At 45.4% G+C, this 22,168-nt stretch overlaps 1 protein-coding gene across 1 annotated transcript; it reads right to left on the bottom strand.

Annotated features, from left to right (window-relative positions):
- Positions 1-5,482: 5,482 nt before the first annotated feature.
- Positions 5,483-20,633, bottom strand: METTL17 (methyltransferase like 17). The gene is made up of 14 exons (XM_082196198.1): positions 20,436-20,633; positions 18,706-18,859; positions 17,135-17,269; positions 16,788-16,884; positions 16,023-16,104; positions 13,554-13,627; positions 13,151-13,245; positions 11,825-11,895; positions 10,930-11,037; positions 9,773-9,841; positions 8,878-8,928; positions 7,257-7,349; positions 6,376-6,560; positions 5,483-5,970 (listed from the first exon to the last, which is right to left on the bottom strand). The coding sequence occupies exons 1-14, from the start codon at positions 20,487-20,489 to the stop codon at positions 5,853-5,855; spliced, it is 1,386 nt and encodes a 461-aa protein (XP_082052324.1). The 5' UTR covers positions 20,490-20,633; the 3' UTR covers positions 5,483-5,852.
- Between the last annotated feature and the right edge of the window lie 1,535 nt (positions 20,634-22,168).

Below are 22,168 nucleotides of genomic sequence, written 5' to 3'. Positions count from 1 at the left end.
GATGGCACAAAGGAGAGGCAGAAAGGGGCACACCTTGGAACAGATTGAGGGAGGCTTACAAAACTCCCTCCCTGAGAAGAAACCAGAGACTAACCACACCTGTCCTGGAGCTGATATAGGAAATGTTCCTCCCCTAAAAACCCACAGGACAGAAATGGACAGTGTATCCCTCTTCTGCAAGAATGGTGTTAAGACTGGCAGGACTGTGAATTTGGTATCTGGCCCATCTTGGATTCCCCCCCCCTCTACTCTGCCTTTTGGTGGCTCTGTAAATTTGGAGCAGCAAGATTTCATGCAGGTTGAGGCTGCTGGGAGCTGGGAGTCAAGCAATAGTTGGGCTACAGAACCCCCACCCTTGTACTAAATCAGTAAGATCTATTCTGTCGAGGTTATGCAATAATTAACCAAATGAGGCAACTTTAGTCAAGGAGCCTGAGCTATTCAAGATACTGACACAGTTCAAGATAAAGACCCTTCATGCTGATTTTGACTGGAGCTAACTAGGCTATCCCACCTGCCTTTATTTTGCCTGCCAGCTCCAAGACTGGTTTGGCAGGCTGGCTGGAGCCGCACCCAAGAGCCTTCGCTTTTCAAACTTGGTTTCATTGAGAGCAAACCAACAAGTTTGGATTGCTACATTAACATTACTCCACCACAGCTAAGAAAAACGCAGGACTTTTCCTCCACTGTCTGAAGCCAAGGAAACAAATCTGCAAAAGGACTCTCAAGTGGAGACCAGAGGCTCACGTTTTTTGCACCCAAGTCCTTTGGCTCACAACAGCACCAGCAGGTGAGATTAAGGCTGGAATGAGACATGCTTGAGAGTAGGAGAGAAAAATGGGGTTCTCCCAGCACTGCTCTATTTTTCTTCGGGCAGGAACTGTGAATGTCAGAACGGACTGCAGGCATGCACACTGACCTAGCACTAAAGAAAACAGCCACGAGCCATTTGCTTGAATATTGCCCCTCCAAAAGCCTTATAGCAGAAAAGCAATTGTATCTGGAATGAAGATTTATTTATATTATTGTTTTTTGAAATACACAATCATCGGTTTCAGGACATGAAATAGGGGGGCACCCTTTGCCGATTTTAACATTGCACATGAAAAGTAGTGATTTCCTTTGACATTTGGTGTGTGTGTGCGTGTGTGTGTGTGAGAGAGAGAGAGAGAGAGAGAGAGACTGGGCTTCTTGATGTTATTGGGCTACCAACTCCCATCAGTTCCAGCCACCACAGCAAAAGGTCAGGGATGATGGGAGTTGTTGTGCAACATCTGGAGGACTGGAGGTTTCCTCCCCCCTTGTATTAAGTCACCATTCTGTCCTCCCTGCCCCCGGGATTTTCAGTTTTTCAAAAGTTCTTCCTATTCCGCAAACTGCACAACAAGGAGTAGCATAACAATGCATGGGTTTTTTTGGAAACGATTTTCCCTGCTATTGCACAACTTTGCAATAGATGGAAAAGACATTCTAAAAACAAGGGAGTGAACTGAAGTGGTAATGAAAGAAAAAACATGTAAGGGTTTCTTTGTGACGGAAATTGCTACTTCTGGGCGTCATTCTAAATTCCACAAAACCACATTTCAAATATATAGACTCAGTAAACCTGTTTGGTAAAGTTGGAAGGTCAACATCCAGGGAAGAAATTATACCCTCCTAGCATCACTGGCCCCTGGTATGCTAGGATGGAGGGAGGCCTCTCCTTTCCCCAACTACTCTGGGCGGCTCCCGACAGAGTATTATTACTACTAATAATAATATTAATAATAAAGTGATATAACATTAAAACTTCCCTAAACAGGGCTGCCTTCAGATGTCTTCTAAAAGTCAGATAGTTGTTTATTTCCTTGACATCTGATGGGAGGGTGTTCCACAGGGCGGGCGCCACTACCGAGAAGGCCCTCTGCCTAGTGCCCTGCAACCTCACTTCTTGCAGGGAGGGAACCTCAGAGCTGAACCTCAGTGTCTGGGCTGAACGATGGAGGTGGAGATGCTTATTCAGGTGTACTGGGCCAAGGCTGTTTAGGGCTTTAAAGGTCATCACTACCACAGCACTTTGAATTGTGCTCAGAGATGTACTGGGAGCCAATGCAGGTCTTTCAGGACAGGTGTAATATGGTCTTGACAGCTGCTCCTAGTCACCAGTCTAGCTGCCACATTCTGGATTACCTGTAGTTTCTGGGCCACTTTCAAAGGTAGCTCCACGTAGAGTGCATTGCCGTAGTCCATGGGTAGGCAAACTAAGGCCTGGGGGGCGGATCCGGCCCAATCCCCTTCTAAATCTGGCCCGTGGGCGGTCCGGGAATCAGCGTGTTTTTACATGAGTAGAATGTGTCCTTTTATTTAAAATGCATCTCTGGGTTATTTGTGGGGCACAGAAATTTGTTCATATATTTTTTTCCAAAATATAGTCTGGCCCCCCCACAAGGTCTGAGGGACAGTGGACCAGTCCCCTGATGAAAAAGTTTGCTGACCCCTGCAGTAGTCCAAGCGGGAAATAACTATAGTCAAATACTGAGCTAGATTGATTTTTCCCCCTTCCCTTGGCTTAGTATGAGGAATCTACCTGTGTTCCAGAGTGGGGAATGGCAGTGGGTGGTGGAATTTTTCCCATGCTCAAATCATGAGCTGAACCAGGGATGTCTGGATGGGAGGGGGTTCTGGAACTCTGTTCACATTATTGAATTTGCAAGCAGAGGTATTCTGAGTTGTCCCTCCTTTTGTAACACATCTGTGGTCTACATGATGCAGAATACAGGATGCAAACGTCTCAGTGATGCGAGTAGGTTTGAGACTAGTTGGTGCCCAGAGAACAGACCAGCAAGAAATCCTTTGTGTGGCAACTCCATATAAGAAAGATGGGATATAAAATGTAATGATTTTGGGTTGACTTCAGTGGTTGGCATGGGCTCTGCAGGGTTTTTGAAATGGTGCATTCCTAGCTCTAAACGCAGGTGCAGACTATTAGAGCTACATTCGCTCACTCTGACCTAGAGCCAGTCACAAGATCCAGAGGCCTCCCTTCATCCTGACACACAAGGGACCAGTGATACTGGGAGGGTGTCATTTTCCCACAATGCAATTCCAGGCTGCCTTAGCAGCTGGGATCCGAACACCTGGCAAGGCCCAGTACAGGTATTACAAACTGTTCTGCACTCTTCCCAACGACCAGCTGAATGAAGCTCTCTGGTCCATGCACCTTTTTCTCAGATCACTCACTCTGCAATGAGAATGAAGCCTGCCCTTATTTTAATGGGCCTTAAAAGATGAGCCTGGCCTTGTAGCCAAGCTCTTCTGATAGAATTCAGAAGCAGGATCATAGACTTCCCCCTGGTGGCGCATTAAAGCATAGCTGCCTCTTCCATCTGCTTGGCTCAGAAGTTTGGAACTCTGCAGTATGCCCTAGTGATGAGAGTTAGCGGGTTTCATAAAGGATGCCCAGGAATGCAACCTGAGTCAGTGGGGCACTTGCACATTCCAGAGTCTCGGGATCCTTCCTAAAGAAACTCCGGCACATGGGCTGTGAATCTCGAGCAAAGAACCAAGATCATCTGCTTCACCCAAGGCAGGAAGTGCTGAAAAGCTGGACTTGGCAAGCAGGAGTGAAATGTTACTTTAATACTCTGTTATAGCTCATTTTCCCCATCATGAAACCCAAAGCAGTCGTCAGCCACCCAGGCACTGACCAGACCTCCTTAGATTCAGCAGGGCAGTAGTAATCTAAGAAGCCCTGTATGGTTTGGAACCAGCTACCTGAAGGACCACCCACATTCATCTGTACCTGCCTGAACCTTAACCCTGGTGCTCTTCTCTGGTCTACTGCTGAGACCTTTAATGACAGTAAGTACCATGGACAGGGACTTCATTGTATTCACTCATACACACACACCCTCCAGCTGTGGGAGATAAGCATGAAACCTTGACGTTTACAAGAGCCTTAAAAACTGAGTTCAATTCCAGTTTGGTTTGTAATAATTTTACGATACTGTGCCTGTATCCTTTTAATTTTATCACACTACATCTGCTGCTCTTACTTTATTTTTTTAATAAAATTTATTTGGTTCTTCAAATTAAAATCTTACAGAAATGTATCATAAAAACAAGATTCCAAGGACTTCCATCCTCCTCTTTATGGACCCTGTTATTAATCCTTTCCTCCCACTTCTTTTATGATAATCCAAATACCTCTTCCATTATGTCCAGAATTCAACCTTAAACTCCAAGTGATAATTTCAATCCTACTAACAAGTTTAACTGTTTACAATGGTCCTTAAGCTAAGTTATAAATTTCCCCCATTCCTTGTTAAAGTTTTGGTCTTCCTGATTTCTGACACTTCCAGTCATTTTAGCCATTTCAGCATAGTCCATTAACTTTATCTGCCACTCTGGTGGGAACTTTGTCTTCTTTCCATATCTGGGCCAGTAACATCTGTGCAGCCTGCTGCTCTTACTTCAATGTTCTTGCTCTATATAAACTTTGTTATATTTTATTATCTGTTGCTAAGCCACTTTGGGAGCATGAACACCATAGCAGACAGGATTTATTTATTTATTAAATCACCTAATAATACATTAATTCCAGCACTCATCCTAGAGTTGTTTGCACACCTCAGGAATCCCAGCTCCCACACACTTGGCTCTTCTCCACTCTCTGCCCCGATTCCAAACCAAGGAACTGAATCCAGGATCCCTCCTAGCCCTATTTTAAACCTCTAATTCCAGAGCTGAGAATGAAACCAAGAGTCAAGATCACACCCTTCAGCCCTGGACCAAAACTAGAGATCTACCAGCTCCTCGTTTTAGGCTCCCCCCCACGAATTCCATGTAGAACCACATTCTTCCGCCCATGAGCCTGCCTTGAAAGAAAGGGAAAGGATCTCTGCTGCTTTGACATTCTTTATCCAACCTGACTGTCCACGTTCTAAAGGAGAAATTCATCTGCACTAAGCCCCAGAGGCAGCTCCTCCCAGCCTAAAGGTGGCTTGTCTAGGGCACCCCCCATCATCCCTGACCATGGGAGGCCGATGGAAGTCTAATCTCCAGAGACCCACAGGTTCCCCATGCATAGGCAAGGCTTCCCATGCAGTCCAGCTGCATTAAGCCTCCTACTAGGTTCCTATGAGAGTAACTGCACCAACAGGTTTACTCAGTCCCTTCAAACAGGGACTTTACCTAAGAACTAGGACAAACAAGCAGAAGCACTTTGCAATACTTTTCTGGAAGTTTTCTCCCGTAACATTCCCCCTACGAATACAATACCAGGGAGAAGGTTTGGAGCTATCCTGTCCCACAATAAAGGGGTCTTGAACAGATAGATTTTAGAGAAGTGAGAAGAGGGGAGGGATTTAAAGGTTCAACCCTGTACACCCTACCACCTGAAAAGGGGTAGCAGCAGAAACAGACACACCAGAGAGCTTGATGTTTTGTTTTCAGCCTGCAATCTGCACATCTCGGACAGAGACTATGGACTAGCCAAGCACCCCTGGTTAAGTAGAAAATGACTCTTTGGAGTTTATGAATAAATATGCAGCCAGGTAAGACCACAGCAAAAACAGATCTACATTAAATACATGTGCAGTGTGTCTCCAAGGAGCAGAAACAACTTCCGTATGTTTAACACTGATATAAAACTGCCTGACGCTTACTGAAACCTTCTGCTCTCTAAGATCCCACAGTTCCCCCACCAGGCCAGGAAGGCCTGGAAATGTGACTTGTGGCACCAGTTTATCCAACCAGCTCATGGATTCTGGAAAGCCATCTGGCATTTGTAAGCCAATCTGATGCAAGATGTCTCTTAGAGGATGTGGTACAGTATATGCTGGGATGAGGAGGGTGGCTGTACAGAGCTCCCATCAACTGTGATCTTCATTCGTGTCGCCTCTCTCTTCTCCCGAGTCTGGCTCGCTATCCAGGTTCAAAACAGGGAGGCGGTCGCCACATTCACAGTTCCGGGCACATCTGTAAATATCCCTGTAGGAGAGAATGATGGGTGAAGATGATCCCTACACGAGAGAGGGTGTAAAAACCTTTCCCTGTTTACATAACTCCACACCACACACAATATTACAAACCTCTATTGTGTTACACACAAACAGACACTTTACCGGCTATTTTTCTAAGCTAAAAGCCTCAAATGATATAATCTTTCTCAAAGGGAAGTTACTCCGGTGCCTTGATCATTCTTGCAGTTACTTTGTCCAGAGAATCAAAGTAGAATAGGATTATAACTGCTGAGTGACAAAGTATAACTTTGAATTTGAAATAAAATAAAAATATTAGAAGTAGGGGGAAAGTCTACACCCAATGCGCCACCAGAGAATGAATGAGAGTCTAGAAGCAAGGCCCCTCCCACCTTCGGGAGAAGAGATCCTGTACCTGCTGTGTTTCTTTGAAGTAATCACTGCGTGCTGAAGGCTGCCATCGGGACAGCACAGGTGGACGTGGACATGGCGGGTACGACAAAGGACAGGCTTTGTGATCCGAGGCCAGGGCTGCTCCAGTTCCCCCGATCCTCTGCATAGGATCAGGTATGAGAATTTCTCCTCCTTCTTTGGTGGGTTCTGGAGGAAGACACAGAAGGTTGGGAAGGGGAAAATGGATCTCTGAAGAATACAGCTTCCCGCCCTCACTAACTAATTTGCTTCCCAGCCTTTGCTTAAATATGAAGTTGGCTTCATATTTAATCAGGTGTGGATTAACTGAGCTGCCCAACTCCCTATCCGGTTCAGCGTGCCAGCATTTCCCAGCCCTGATCCTCCAGGATGTGAGAGGTGAAGGGAGAAGGACAGGGTATTTGACAGATGCTGTTAATGGAGCCTAATAACATGCCTCTTTGCCCCATATCGTTCATTCACGGGAAAAGCTTCTATGTAACAAAAACAATATGAAACACATCACCATGGACAAGTGAGCAGGTTTTTATTGGCACCCTGAGTGAGGAAACAATTTGGCCCCCTCCCCCCTCTTGCTTTCTGCTCTGTGCATGTTCTCAAGTGTGCTATGTCATAGTTTTGTGCCCCCGCTGTGCAGGGGAACTGCCTGCATGAATGGTGACAACTAATAAAAGGGCTCAGCATGCTTTTCTGCAGTCTATAGGGTAGGAAAACGTAGTTAAATTATATTGGAAATGAGGGAAGCTGAGCCAACCAGCCTATTGCTTGTAACTACACAAGCAACCCAAGCTAATTGAACACAACAGGAGGTTGATCAACATACAACGTGGAAAAGCATTGCACGTGGAATAAGCAGAAACTCACCCAACTGAAAGGCAGTGGGAAATACGTCTGGGTGAAGTTACATGGCAGGATACGGTCAGGCGACAAACGAGGGCATGGCAAATGGTGCGGACACTGAGCATAAGAGAGAAAGGGTAGAAAGTATCTGTTAGTCTCAGGTTATGGTAGGGTTATTTATCTCTCTGGGAATAGAAGACAACCAAAGTCTAATTTGCCCACAGGCCCCCCCAAATTAACAAGCCTTCGCATCCTATCTACTCCACATTGCTCGAAGTGGAAGAATTTATTAGACATGGTCCAGATGAAACAATCTCAGTCCAATAAGCGAAATGCACAGCCTGTTTCCTGCATCTCATTTCAAAACCTCTCGCGTTTCTTACACGCTTGGTACAATTTAGAAGCTGTGGTTTATGTTCCACCCACTAAAACAGACTGCAAACCACAGTATTTTTTCCAAGGTTGCAAGCGAGGCTTCAGTTAGGATGAAACAGGAAATTGTGGTTTAACAAGCCCCCCCAAATACTGAATTCAAACACACAAGAGATGGGTAGAGGGAACTTGCAGAAACAGCACTCGTTCTCAGTCTAAGAGACCTTGCTTTACCTTAGGGGTTGGTGCCCTCCAGATATTGTTGGGACTCCCAAAACACATCAGCCCAGCCAACATGGCAAATGGGCTAGGATGATGGGAGCTGTAGTTCAGCAACATCTGGGGGGGATCAAGTTGTTCATTCTTGGTTTATCATACTGAGATGGTTATAGCTGAACTACATATTAGCTTCCCACTACTCGCACGTATCTGTTTGACAGTTTTGGTACTGTTATTTATATTGCACATTTAAAACATTTCTAGACTGGCTTTCATTCAAAATAACAGGGCAGGTGTACAGCAACACCGTTAAAAATCACAGCAATAAAAAACATATACAATATAAAACAAGGAACAATTATATATTCAAACCAAAACAGATAGGTTCCAGTTGCCAGAAGATGGGGTAGAAGGTTTTCACAATGTGCCAAAGGGACATTAACCAGCTCCCTCCTTGGAGGTGGTGTCACAACAGAAAATGCCCTAACCCAATTACTGCAATGCAAAACTTGATCAACAGTACGTCACTATCTGATCTCTGTGACAGAGCAGCTCAATGTGGGAGAAAACGGTTCCTCAAGTAGTCCGGTCTAAAGTCGCTCAGGGCCCTCTATGTCAATACAAGAAGCTTACACCTGGCTCTGTTGTATACTGGCAGCCAGTGCAATTCTCAAGAGAAGCATTAGCTATGCTGCACCACATTCAGCAACCTAGCTGCAGCTTGCCAACCAGCCTCAAGGGCAGGCCCACATACAGTTCATTACAGTAGTCCAGACTTGAGGTTAACAACAGGAACGACTGTATGTGGAAAATCAGATGAAGATGGCAAAAGGTGCTCCTAAGCACTTCAGCCATGAAGACTGATTGTGGATCACTCCCAAATGAGGCACCTGTTCCTTTCGGGGGAGGGAAATACAATTCTGTCCAGAACAGGTAAATCACCTAATTCCTGGCCCTAGGAACCATCTACAAGACCTCCTTCTTCTCAGGATTCAGCAGCAGCAGCAGCAGCTCCTTTTCACTCAATCTAGCTTCAGGAAGATTTAAAACTCACCGGGGCAAAAACGGAAGGCTCTGTGGGATCACGAACCACTTCATCTGTGCCCTACAGAAGATGATGGATGGGTGTAGATAAACATAATTCATTTAAACAGTCACACATGTCATTCTCACAGTCCTTCCTCGATCGTGGGCAAGGAAGCTAAATATTGAGGAAAATACAGGGGCCAGAGGTCGAGCAGGTGCAGCCACCACAGGAACAGGCCCATCAACTTGTTTAGAAGTTCAGGCCCATTTGAAATGGAGACAAACCTAAATGCCTGCTACAATTATGGGGTGGGTGGGAATGAACTTTCCTTCTTTAATTAAAATGGGATTTTTAAGTATCTGTGCAAATAAGAGTGGCAATCTGGAGCAGTTTTGTTAATTAGCAGAGTTTGGGGTTAAAGGTCTTCAAAGGGGAAATTATGAATCTTAAACTCATTCATTACAGTCTACACCACAGAGAAAAACTTTGGGGAAGACATAAAGCAATCATCAGTCTAAGAGAAAGAGACTGACGTGCTTCCTGGCACGATATCCTTTTTTAAACAATCGTTTTATTTCAGGGGTCACCAACACAACACCCATGGGTGTAACGGCACCCTTGATGTCGTCTTCTGGTTCCCACACTCACAGCCCCCCTTGGTTATGAGGCCATCACCTTTTGTCCCATGGAGAGTACGCAGAACTGGAAGAGGAAGGTGGAAGAATGACTCTCATTCCCACTTGCTCACTCAGCACTTTTAAAGGCTGTGTGTATGCGCACGCATTTTCTATCTCTGGGGAGCAGGAAGAAGTCAGGGGTTGTACCCCCAACATTTGCTCACAGGTCTAAAAAGGCCTTCAACTCCTATTTTATAGCCTGCATGCATTTCTTTAAAGGCCACAAACACAGAGAAGTGCCTCACCTTTAATATAAGATCCCGGGCTTCCATGAGCATCTGATGACCTTCTTTGGTCCCGTTCTCTACCAGAACCTGGAAAAATGAAGGCAAGGGAGAGGCTATACACTGGGTGGTGCTGAGCAACAGGCCCCCCCCCCCCCACATTCCCAAACAAGAGCAGGCTTCTGCAGTGCATGGAATGCAAGGGAAAGTTAGCACCACCAGTGGGCAAGGCACTTTGCCAAGTACATGAGAAGAAATCCCTGTCCTGGGGAGCTTACAATGTTAAGATTTTATATAGGGGAAGCATGTGCCTCCACTTTCTGCTGCTCTCTCAGTGCCTTGACTTGGTTATCCAGGAACAGCAGTACACAGAGTTTCCTCTGAATTGCCCTAAGAATCAGGAGACCCTTTTTCATTCAACGTACAGAGGAATCCAGGTCACAGTTAAGAGAAATAAAGAGAATTGCAGATACAATAGAAATTGCATAAGTAAAGGTAAAGGGACCCCTGACCATTAGGTCCAGTCGTGACCGACTCTGGGGTTGCGGCACTTATCTCGCTTTATTGGCCGAGAGAGCCACCGTACAGCTTCCGGGTCATGTGGCCAGCATGACTAAGCCGCTTCTGGCAAACCAGAGAAGTGCATAGAAATGCTGTTTACCTTCCCGCCGGAGCGGTACCTATTTATCTACTTGCACTTTGACGTGCTTTCGAACTGCTAGGTTGGCAGGAGCAGGGACTGAGCAACGGGCGCTCACCCCGTCGCGGGCATTTGAACTGCCGACCTTCTGATCGGCAAGCCCTAGGCTCTGTGGTTTAACTCACAGCGCCACCTGTGTCCCATAGAAACTGCATATCCCCCTCCATTTACTGGAGCCAATAGGAGCTCCACACACCCTCATCTCTAATTATGGTGAGCGTGAAATATGTGTGCAGGGTCCAAAGATGTAGCTTTCTCCAAGCCTGACTACAATACAGGGAGTGAGGGCAGAGAGGAGGCAAGGATATGCTGCAGGATGGGTAGGGAGGCCGCATGGGCCACACCCAGTTATTCCCCATCCCTGGAACAGAAGAATGGAAGGCAAGGTTAACAGGGAAGGTATATGTGGTTGCTTCAGTTGCACGTACTTATGGGGAGAAACACAGTATCAGATGGGTAAGCCTGTTTGTCCACTTACCAAAAAGCCACCTGTCTTTCTCCAGAGTGTCTGCACGGTCTCCACTCTCTGAGCATAACTTTGGAGTTCGTTGAGTGAGAAAGCAGAAACCACAAGGTCAAATTTCACCTGCATGTGGAGCAACGGGAGAGAAAAAGATGGGGCTGGAATATGTAGGAACAGTGTATTCAATTACAAATCTTAGGGTCTTTTAAAAAAGAAAGGGAAAAGGCCGAAAGTTTAATTTAGAGCCGGTGTGGACAACTTCTGCAGTGTAACAGTCAAGCTCTTGGACTTAAGACCGGGAAGATCAGTCCATTCTCTGCTCTGCCATGAAGTTTCCTGGGTGACTGTGACAAAGGTACACTCTCAGCTTAACCTACTTCACAGGGCAATGATCCAACAGGTGGTGGCTGGCAGCAGTTGGGGAGGGCAGAAGAGGCCTCTGTATAATGGATATTTTTAAGGGCCCTCTGTAACAGATACGTTGTGGATTTGGTGGAAGTAGCAGAAGACGCGAAAAATTCCTCCCATGAACTTCCTTATGGCTCAAGCCATTGGTATTATTTGAGAAAATCTCTGATCATTCTTAAGTGTGGCAAAAGTTGGCCACTTGCAGGGTTTTTTAAATGGAAAATTTACACAGCATAAGAAGTATTTAAAAACAACTCAGGTGAAGACCAGTTAAATCATTAAGCCTGGGGAATGGGAGGAGGAACCTGCTTAGATGTGGCAGTTAACCAGTTCAAGTGGGAAATCCTTGTGGGATTCTGGAAAACACACAATGGTACCCAGTCAACAGAACAACAGGGGACTGTAGGCACCTGAATGCGGATTTAACGAGATCCCCTGGGACTCATCCTGCTCTGAGTGCAGCTCCCATTGGGAGGAAAATAAGATGATGAGTTATTATTACCTTTGGTGAGACGGGGAGGAACTGCCGAAAGTAGACTCCTGGGATACAGAGATTCTTCTCCTCAGAAATGCCTGGGTAGTTATTTACAAAAAAACAAACCAAAAACAAAGGTAGAAACATGGAGAGGTTTGTGGGAGCTCAAATACAACAGGTGAAGTGCTATAACTCAGTGAGTAGAATGTACGTTTTGCATGCAAAAGGTGCTAAGCTCAATCCCTGATATTCCCAGGTAGGGCTGGGAGAGACTCCTGCTGAAATCCTGGAGAGCGACTGCCAGCCAGTGTCTACAGTACTGAGAAAGCTGGACCAATGGCCTGACCCTGTATAATAATAATAATAATAATAATAATAATAATCTATTACTTATACCCCACCCATCTGGCTGGGCCTCCCCAGCCACTCTGAGTGGCTTCCAACAGGATATTAAAAACACAATAAGAAGATCAAACATGAAAAACTTCCCTAAACAGGGCTGCCTTAAGATGTCTTCTAAAAGTCAGATAGTTGTTTATTTCTTTGACATCTGGTGGGAGGACGTTCCACTACCAAAAAGGCCCTCTGCCTAGTTCCCTATAACCTCACTTCTCGCAGCGAGGGACCTGCCAGAAAGTCCTTGGAGCTGGACCTCAGTGTCCGGGCTGAACGATGGGGGTGGAGACGCTCCTTCAGGTATAAGGGGCTGAGGCCGTTTAGGGCTTTAAAGGTCAGCACCAACACCTTGAATTATGCTCGGAAACATACTGGGAGCCAATGCAGGTCTTTCAGGACCGGTGTTATGTGGTCTCAGCAGCTGCTCCCAGTCACCAGTCTAGCTGCCGCATTCTGGATTAGTTGTAGTTTCCGGGTCACTTTCAAAGGTAGCCCCACGTAGAGCACATTGCAATAGTCCAAGCGGGAGATAATCAGAGCATGCACCACTCTGGCGAGACAGCCTGCGGGTAGGTAGGGTCTCAGTCTGTGTACCAGATGGAGCAGTTTCCTATGCTCCCATGATTCTAGTGGCAATGCGTGGAAACTGCAGTACAGAAAGGGTCTGAAGCCATACGGCCGAGGCGCAGGTTTTATGCTTAAAGAGTAGGGTTACATTGAACTGCCCTGTGCAAATCACAACAGAAGGGCAAAGGGGCAGAGCTTCCCTTCATTTCAATGGTCCCTGCATATAATTTCCCCATTCATTGGGCATCTGGTGTCCTACCTATTAATCCAGGACGGGGTGGGGGGTGTATTTCACTGGCATGATAGGGCTCCTGGACAGATGTTAGGCAAAGGAGAACCCCACTCCAGCCCACATGAAGTTCTCCACATAGCACCACTCACAACTCTCACCTTTCATCAGCCTCTCAGCTAAGGCTAACATTGAAGCCGAACTGTCGATGTTCATGTACTCGTTGATACTCTTGCCCCAGATGCTGTGTGCTGCCCTAAAGTGAAGGGGAAGGAGAGGAAAGAAAGGAGCAGGGTGGCACGTCTATGAATGGTCTCTTCTAAAAAATCCGAGCTGCTGGGATGGGAAGACTCCTGGACCAGGGATAAAGAACCCGTGGCCCTCCAGATACTGGAATACAGTTACTATTATTTTGACCACTAACCTGCTGGCTGATGGGAGTTAAGAGTCCAGTAGCAGAAGGGCCACAGGTTCCCCACCCCTATTTACATCAATATTTCCCTCCCTCCCTCCCTCCCTCCCTCCCTCCCTCCATGCTGCTCAGGAATTGACATGGTTTCTCACCAGGTGACTGCGCCCGTTCCTGAGCCGAAATCCAACAGGGTGCGTGGCTCAAAGTCCGAGACTCTCTTCTGGATCTGAAGGAGGCAAAAAAGAGTAATTGCTTCATAAACCAAGGACTGCTGTCAATTGAGCATACATACGAACCTTTCCCCCCAAAACCAGGGTCCTTTTTGTTGGGGATAATTCAGAGGAAAATTCCCAAGTGTTAAAAAAGACTATTTATGTATGCTACTACTGCGGCCCGTGTTAGTCCAAAAATGGAAAATGAGAGTGGTCCCAACTAAAGAAGAATGGCAACTTAAAACAGATGGAATACGCACAGCTTGTGGATTTAATTTATAGAATAAGAGAATAAGAAGAATGCATGTTTAAAGAAGACTGGAAAACGTTTACTGAATATATGGGTGAAAATTGTGTTCATTTAAAAACACTGGTAGCATTAAGATAAATTCAACAGTGTAAGTTTTGATGAATGTAACAATAGATTACTGAATGGTTTAGTTCATGTAAAATATGCAGGGATGTATGGTGTGCAAAATGAACCACGGAAAGGGAAGAAGGGTAGCCATTGATTTAAGGTTGTTTAAATGAGTATTTTGAAATGCAATTTAGAAAATTTAATAAAAATAATGTACAAAAAAATAAAAAACATATGACCCCGTTCTCCATTTGAAAGTAGGGTACGGTATTTACAAATGAACCCTGCAGTGCGATAACAATCACTTTAAAAGCAACACCAAAGTAATTAACTATACAAAAACAAAACAGGATGGCATTCAACCAAGTTTTACTCAAGAGCAGGCCTACTAAAATTAATGGACCTAATGTATATCAATTTCTAGGGGTCTACTCTGAGGAAAGCTTAGTGGAATACCACAGACGCAGCCCAGAAAGCTTTCAAATACCCGCTAGAAATTCAAACCTTACAGGAAACACCTGCTTTGCACTGCCACAGCAGGGAGAGTGTACAAAGCAACTTTGCTCACCTAGCTGCAGCTTGTGCATGGGCTAATAGAGCGAGCAAAAGCCAGCCAGGTATAAGAGTCTCAGATTATGAATTATACTAAATAATGCTGACCTACCTTATAGGGCTGTTGTTAACCATTACAGAAACAATGCAGGTGAAGCAGCTTGGTCATTTAATGGGCGGTGTATAAATCAAGGATGGGGAATGTCAATCCTGGGGCCTCTCTCCATTTGCTCCCCAGGACTCTCACACCACATCACAAATGATACCCTCCTTGATTATTCTTAACCTGGCTGGAATGTGCCCTTGAACTCCAATAATGACTCCTGCTCACCAGGGTGGAGGACAGAGGTGTGTGCATGTGGATACGTATAGACACTAGCCTATTGAACAAAGGGAAACTTTTTGTTTCCTGATTTGCATACTTTTGCCTCTCACCCTATCCACTGTTATTTGGCCCCCAGGAGGTCACCAAGAATGAAATACTGACCACAGGCTCAGAAAGCATTTATACGAGGGGAAGGGAACCCAAGCCATATCTATTTTATTTATTTCCTGTATTTTTAATCCTGTTTGCCGTGGCAAATTACTGTTTGCTAAATTCGCTCATACCAATTGGTGGGGTGGAGCGTTTGCAAACAGCCTTACAAACCCAAAAATAAAAAGGCAAGACGTATGAGGAAGAGGTGCTGAGGGAAAATGTAGAGAGGGACGATCTGTTATTCAAGGCCAGGACAAAGTGGTGACCCATAGCAAGGCACTTATCTGCAGCTCAGGTCAGGCTGATCTTCTCTTGAAACTATTCACGGTTCCTGTTCCTTTCAGCCAATGGATGGAGACAGAATCCCTCTGGTTTTTTTTTGTTTTGCTTACATAAAGGTAGGGCTTGCCAGAAGACCGCAACAAAGCAAATCCTTTGCTCAAAGGGGATGAGAACCTGGGGTTCTCATATCTAAATAATGCTGCACTAGTCAGAAGCCTGGGACGCAGGTGGCGCTGTGGGTTAAACCACAGAGCCTAGGACTTGCTGATCAGAAGATCGGCGGTTTGAATCCCTGTGACGGGGTGAGCTCCCGTTGCTCTGTCCCAGCTCCTGCCAACCTAGCAGTTCAAAAGCATGTCAAAGTGCAAGTAGATAAATAGGAACCGCTCCGGCGGGAAGGTAAATGGCGTTTCCATGTGTTGCTCTGGTTCACCAGAAGCAGCTTAGTCATGCTGGCCACATGACCCAGAAGCTGTCTGCGGACAAACGCTGGCTCCCTCGGCCCATAGAGCGAGATGAGCGCTGCAACCCCAGAGTCGGTCATGACTGGACCTAATGGTCAGGGGTCCCTTTACCTTTTTTAGTCAGAAGCCTGAATAATCCAGAGTTTTACCAAATGAATGTTTGGTGATGTTTTAACTACTAGTAAATTAATAGCCACCAAGTTATTTTGAACATGTAGTACACAGCCATCTTCTCACCTTGCTCCACCCACTAAAAACTTGAAACGTCAACTCACTTCATGGAAAGCTCGGGTCACAGCTGCAAAAACCCCGTCCATCCGGGCTGCCATGTATATAAAGCTGAGCTCTTCAGTGTACCTAGGAAAAGACAAACCACATAACCAAGTCAGCAAGGAGCACAATTCTCACAGCCTGTGCCACTGAGAGAAAAGGGAAAGCACCGCACCACAAAAAAGGGCTGAGCGAGAGCTCCCTGCTGGTCTAAATTGTGTAATGAGTCGTATCTGCTCTACTACCGGTTGTTGCTATCGACTTATCCCTGTTACAATGAAGAGCCGGGTGTCTTCTGCAGGCTGGCCAAATTTAATTCAACCTTCTGAGAATAGACCATGGCCCATGGTCCAGCCTTCTGCTCCCATAATGGCTAACTAGATTATTGTGCAAAGCCCACAAGCAGGAAATGAGGGTGATAGCCCTATTCTGCTTGCAGCTGATATTCAGACCCACTTTATTCTCTGGCACTAGAAGAAGTAAACATCCATTTGCATAGTAGCCACCAACAGACAGTGCTACTCTCCATGAATTTATCTAAAGCCATGTAAGAATGCATGTCCAGGACCATGTAAGTTTGCTGTAGATTACTGTTTGGAATAAGTCACCATATTGATTCTCTGTATTTAGAACGGGAAACAAAAGGCTCTGCAATAAAAGAAGGACTGCCAGTCTGCATTCAGTAATATGAGACAGCATGCTATGTTCACACCAAATCTTCCCAAGAGAATCAGGTCCTTGGTTTCTGGCAAGGTCCCCAGGACACTCACTTCAGCTCCTCCCAGTGGTAAGTCGATTTTCGAAGTGCATCCAAGACCTTTTTCTGCAGCTTCGCCTCGGCTTCCTCATCCAGAGGGCCCGTGGCATCTGAGACAGAAGAAGTCGAATTATTTTATTTAACTCCACTCTTCTCCCACACTAGTATCAATCATTATTCAACCCCCTTTCTCCCACCCACCCCCATGCAACAACATGTAAGGTAAGTTAGGCTAAAAGAGTGTGACTAGCTCAAGATTGCCCAGCAGGTTACATGGCTAAGTTGGGAACAGCATCATAGCCTCACTCTCTGGGAACAGGTAGTGTCTCCTCCACAACCACCCCACAAATCTGCACTCACTTTTCTTCTCCCGAAATTTCTGCTCCAATTCATGAGCCTTCCTGCGCAGATCTGCAGCCTCCAGGGGGCGTTTGCGGCTCCACAGGTAGTTGGTGAGGGCCTTGGTTTGTTGCTCCAGATTCCGCATGGAGGATTCTGGGGGAAACGAAAAGCTAGTAAGGGTAGGGGCACCTACAGCAGCTCTCACTTGAAGACCCAAAGCACTTTCTCAGATTGTTATGATGCTATCAACATGCAGGGAACTTTCTTATCAGGGGAAGAGCAACAGGTAGTTAAGTACATCCCCCCCAAAATCTGCAGCAGATAAACAAGGGGTTTTGAATTCTAAGTATTTAATAGAAGCAGAAACAAAACAGAAGTCTTTTGCTCCCCAATCCAGTCTGTATGAATCCTTGATCTGTCACCAACTCAAAATGTAGATGTGCACAGTCATACCTCGTGTTGCGTTCCGCTCTTGTTACGGACTTTCAGCTTATGAACATGGCAAACCCAAAAGGGTTTACTTCCAGGTTTCCCACCCGTGCAAGCGCAAAAGCGATCTGTGCGCTTCACGCATGCGCAGAAGTGCTCGATTGCGCTGCACACATGTGCAGAAGTGGCACTCTAGTTGCAGACTTTTTGGGGTGCAAATGGCACCCCGAAACAGTTTAAGTCCGTAACTAGAGGTTCAACTGTACTTGCACAACAAGGGAGGGGAAGCACTTAGTTATTTATTGATTTAAGGAATGTATACCTTGCTTTTCCCAATGTGGGTCTCCAGGAAGCTTACAGTTATAAAATATACCATGTACAAAATTAAAAACATAAATGAAGGCTTCAAATTTTTAAAACGTCAATAATTTAAAATCTAAAAGGAAAAGGAAAACATCTGAGAAGCATTCATGGTGCAAAGGCCTCCTGAAACAGAAGAGTTTTGACTAAGCAACTGAAACTCAGTACGGATGGTGCCTGTCTAACTTTTTGCAAGAGGGAGTTGCACAGAGTTAGGCCCACAACACTTGAAGGCTTAACTCCTCATTGATACAAGCCCAAATCCCCACACCTCCTTGAGGAATAAGCTACAAAATATTATCTTTATCATTGTTGTTGTTTATTAATGCAGATGATTTATATCCTGCATTTCCGATACATTTGCACTGCTCAGAGGAGCAATACAATAAAAAGCAATCACTGCACATGTGTGTATATGTGTATACTCTCTCTCTCTCTCTCTAACACCAAAATAAGAAAACGAAGTCCCAAGGACTATTCCCTCTTCAAAGCTAGGAGACCTGTAGTCCTCCAGAGTTTACAGGTCTACAACTCTCATTTTTGACTATTGTCTGTGTTGATTGGGAGTTGTAGTCCAACACACCCTGAAGGGTCATGTATACTCCAGCCCCGATATACAAAATCAAGGGACCAAGAAAACAACAATAGTTTATTACAAAATCATTCTTTAACTCCGCACCTCTGGAGTTGGGAAGAGTGAATCCAGCCCACCCAACAAATCTATGAAGTGCATATGAGTCCACTACCCTTCATCCCGCCCCACATATCACAGAGTGTCATTGTTAATGGGTTTTACTTACCAGTTACTAGAAAGTGAGCTACTTCTACCAGTTCAGGAGGAAGCCTAACATTTTTGAGATGGAGGATGCCCGGGTGCTGGCGATGTGGAATTTTGCCCAAGAAATCGGAAGAATTATCTACTTGGGAGACCTTGGGTATGACAGTAGCCAGGCCCTGAGGGTAGACAAACAGGAAAAAGGGCTAGTTATGAGACCCAAAGACATGTTCACAGCCAGGCAGAACTACAGCGGTGCTACAAACTGAGATATGAAAGCCAGGAGCTAAATGGCACCTTAAAACTAGGTTATGGGCACAACAATGGAATGTCTAGGAACTTTTTAAAAACAAGAATACAAAGCTGAAAATGAATGAACGGTCTAGTCCTCACCCTGCCCACCCCCACTAATATTCCCCAGAATAGCTGGAAGTGGGAGACAGAAAAAGGTCCTCCTTTCCTTCCACTCTGCAATTTAAATCTGAAATCTCAGGCTCAGTACTAAACTCAGAAATGGCTCATGCTAATGAAATTCCCTGTCGCAAAATGCGCCTAGAACAATGGTAGTTTTGAACACTGAACTATAGGGAGTAATGCAGGTTTATGCAGCCAAGGAAAGTAGTAGGACAACATTGCTAAGCTAGAGAGGCCCAATCCAGCATGTGTTTGCCAAACAGTGACCATCCACATCCCTAAGCAGCTCAGAGAAACAAACTTGCTAGTCTTCAAAACGATTTTTAATTGTTTGCTTTTATGCATTTCACAATGTTTTCTTTTATTCATAGAAATGTATCTATGTCACCATATCATAAAGTATCAGGGCAACAATAAAAAACACTGGGGGGGGGCAGAAATACTAAAAATCATCAGAATGTCTGTCTAATTAGAGTTGCAAAGCTATGTTGGCATAAAACAATTTTGCTGCTGTCGTGAGCTGCTTTGATAATAATAGTCATAATAATTTATCTATACCCTGCCCATATCTTTGAGTGGAAAAGATACATACATTACATACACAGAGAGAAAGAGAAGATAAATGTAAACAAATAAGACTAGCATGGCATAAATAACCACCAGGTGGAAGTATGAACTTCATCATTTCCAAGTGTGGGGAGAGTGGTGGGCTAACAAACAAGTCACAGAGTCAAAGATTGGGGGTTGAACATTTGTGTCTTATCCATTTGCAAGCCGCTTTGAGATTGTATGAATTTTACATACATTTCACGAAACAAACGAACAAAACCAAACCAAGCAGAATCCAGAGCAAGTCAAACAGTGCCCCAAAAGAATAAAAATAACCACAGTTATTGATGGATTCACATTTTAGCTAAGGCTGGTCTTCATTGTCACCACTATTATTATTACAATTATTAAGGCTGCATGCAATTTCATAACATCTGCATGCTGCTGGGTTGCTTTAACCCCCCCCCCCAAATAATCACCCTCAAAGCGGCTTTTCAAAAAGAGAATGAAGAAATAAAATTATTAGTGGAACCAATTAAAAGCACGCCCCCCCCGAAAACCAGAAATAAACTAAAAAAATACACCAGCATTTTAGGTTTGTCTGGGTCGACACTGACGCGGGTTTACAACCTGAGAGCATCACATTCTCCTATAAGCCACAGTTCAGGAAACCCGCAAATTAATGGCACGGGCTACCTAATAAGCTCAAGCCTAAAGAAAGCCTGGAAATGCAAAGCTTACAGCGCCCCCAGCCCTCTCGCGGATAAACGGGGGCGAAGGGGGGGAACTCACCCTAAATGCCATAGGATAATTCCACGTTTTCCTCAAGCACCTCGCAGCCGCCATCTTCGGAGGGGAATTGGTGCTTGTCGCGCCGTCGCATCAACGCTCCTCTCCTCGGCCGAGTCGCATCGCAGCCGCCATCTTGGGAAGGGCACTGACCGAAGCTGCATCGTACAAGCGCAGGCGCGTAACTCTCCACTCCGTTCCTACAAGCTGCTCGCGGGAACGCAGAGGCGAAGGCAAGCCAGAGAGGCAGGCGCCCGTGTCCACGCCCCCTAAGCTGTTGATTGGCCCCAGAGTCACCAATTATTAGCAGCTGCTTCCCTTCAGTTATTGTATTTTTGGTCACTTTTTTAAAAAAAAGAAAAAGAAGAGCGGTGTATTTGCATACTGCTCGCTGATTCGCTCGTTTGGCGTTCTAAGGCAGGGATGTGCCCGCCCGCCTCGTTTAGCTTTCCAGGAATACGGTAGTTTGTTCTCTTTGAGGAATTCTGAGCCTGGCTGCTCGTGTGAAGCTGGCTGCGTGAGCGCGCACATTATTATTATTTTTTTTTCGCAAGTTTCGCAAGAGAGTAAAAAATAATAATGCATTTTTGGGTCTCTGAAGCTTGAACTGTTATGGAGACCCATTCGCAAGTAGCAAGCTGCTCTGGATAACCACTGTTATCTTCTTCAGTGAAGTTGTTCCACATCAGTTCACCACATTATTATTTTTAATTAGCTACTACATCTCAGATTGTGGGCAAAAGCCTCAGCGCCTAGGGCTTGCCGATCGAAAGGTCGGTGGTTTGAATCCCCGCGGCGGGGTGAGCTCCCGTCGTTCGGTCCCAGCGCAAGTAGATAAATAGGGACCGCTTACTGGCGGGAAGGTAAACGGCGTTTCCATGTGCTGCGCTGGCTCGCCAGATGCAGCTTTGTCATGCTGGCCACGTGACCCAGAAGTGTCTCCGGACAGCGCTGGCCCCCAGCCTCTTAAGTGAGATGGGCGCACAACCCTAGAGTCTGTCAAGACTGGCCCATACGGGCAGGGGTACCTTTACCTTTTTACATCTTAGATGTATGTGATGTATGGAAGTGAAAGTTGGACCATAAAGAAGGCTGATCGCCGAAGAATTGATGCTTTTGAATTATGGTGCTGGAGGAGACTCTTGAGAGTCCCATGGACTGCAAGAAGATCAAACCTATCCATTCTTAACGAAATCAGCCCTGAGTGCTCACTGGAAGGACAGATTGTGAAGCTGAGGCTTCAATACTTTGGCCACCTCATGAGAAGAGAAGACTCCCTGGAAAAGACCCTGATGCTGGGAAAGATGGAGGGCACAAGGAGAAGGAGATGACAGAGGACGAGATGGTTGGACAGTGTTCTCGAAGCTACAAACATGAGTTTGACCAAACTGCGGGAGGCAGTGGAAGACAGGAGTGCCTGGCGTGCTCTGGTCCATGGGGTCAAAAAGAGTCGGACACGACTAAACGACTAAACAACAACATCTCAGACTTTGATTAAAATGACTGTACTGGATTATTTCACATTTCAGAGTCACTGATGTGAATAAAAATTTCCTGTGCCGTACAGTTTTCAAGCAATTTTACGGGGAGGATGAAAATTAAGGAATATTAGATACATGAACCATGTATCGTAGAATGGTGAAGTAAAACAAAGAAAAGACCCCAGTCAATATAATCTTTTATTTTAGACACCTCTGGGAATAAATACTACATTAAGCATAGATGTATATAACAAA

This window comes from Podarcis vaucheri, assembly GCF_965113315.1.
Source record: "Podarcis vaucheri genome assembly, chromosome: 13".
Taxonomy (NCBI): Eukaryota; Metazoa; Chordata; class Lepidosauria; order Squamata; family Lacertidae; genus Podarcis; species Podarcis vaucheri.
This window is presented reverse-complemented; position numbering and strand designations above follow the sequence as displayed.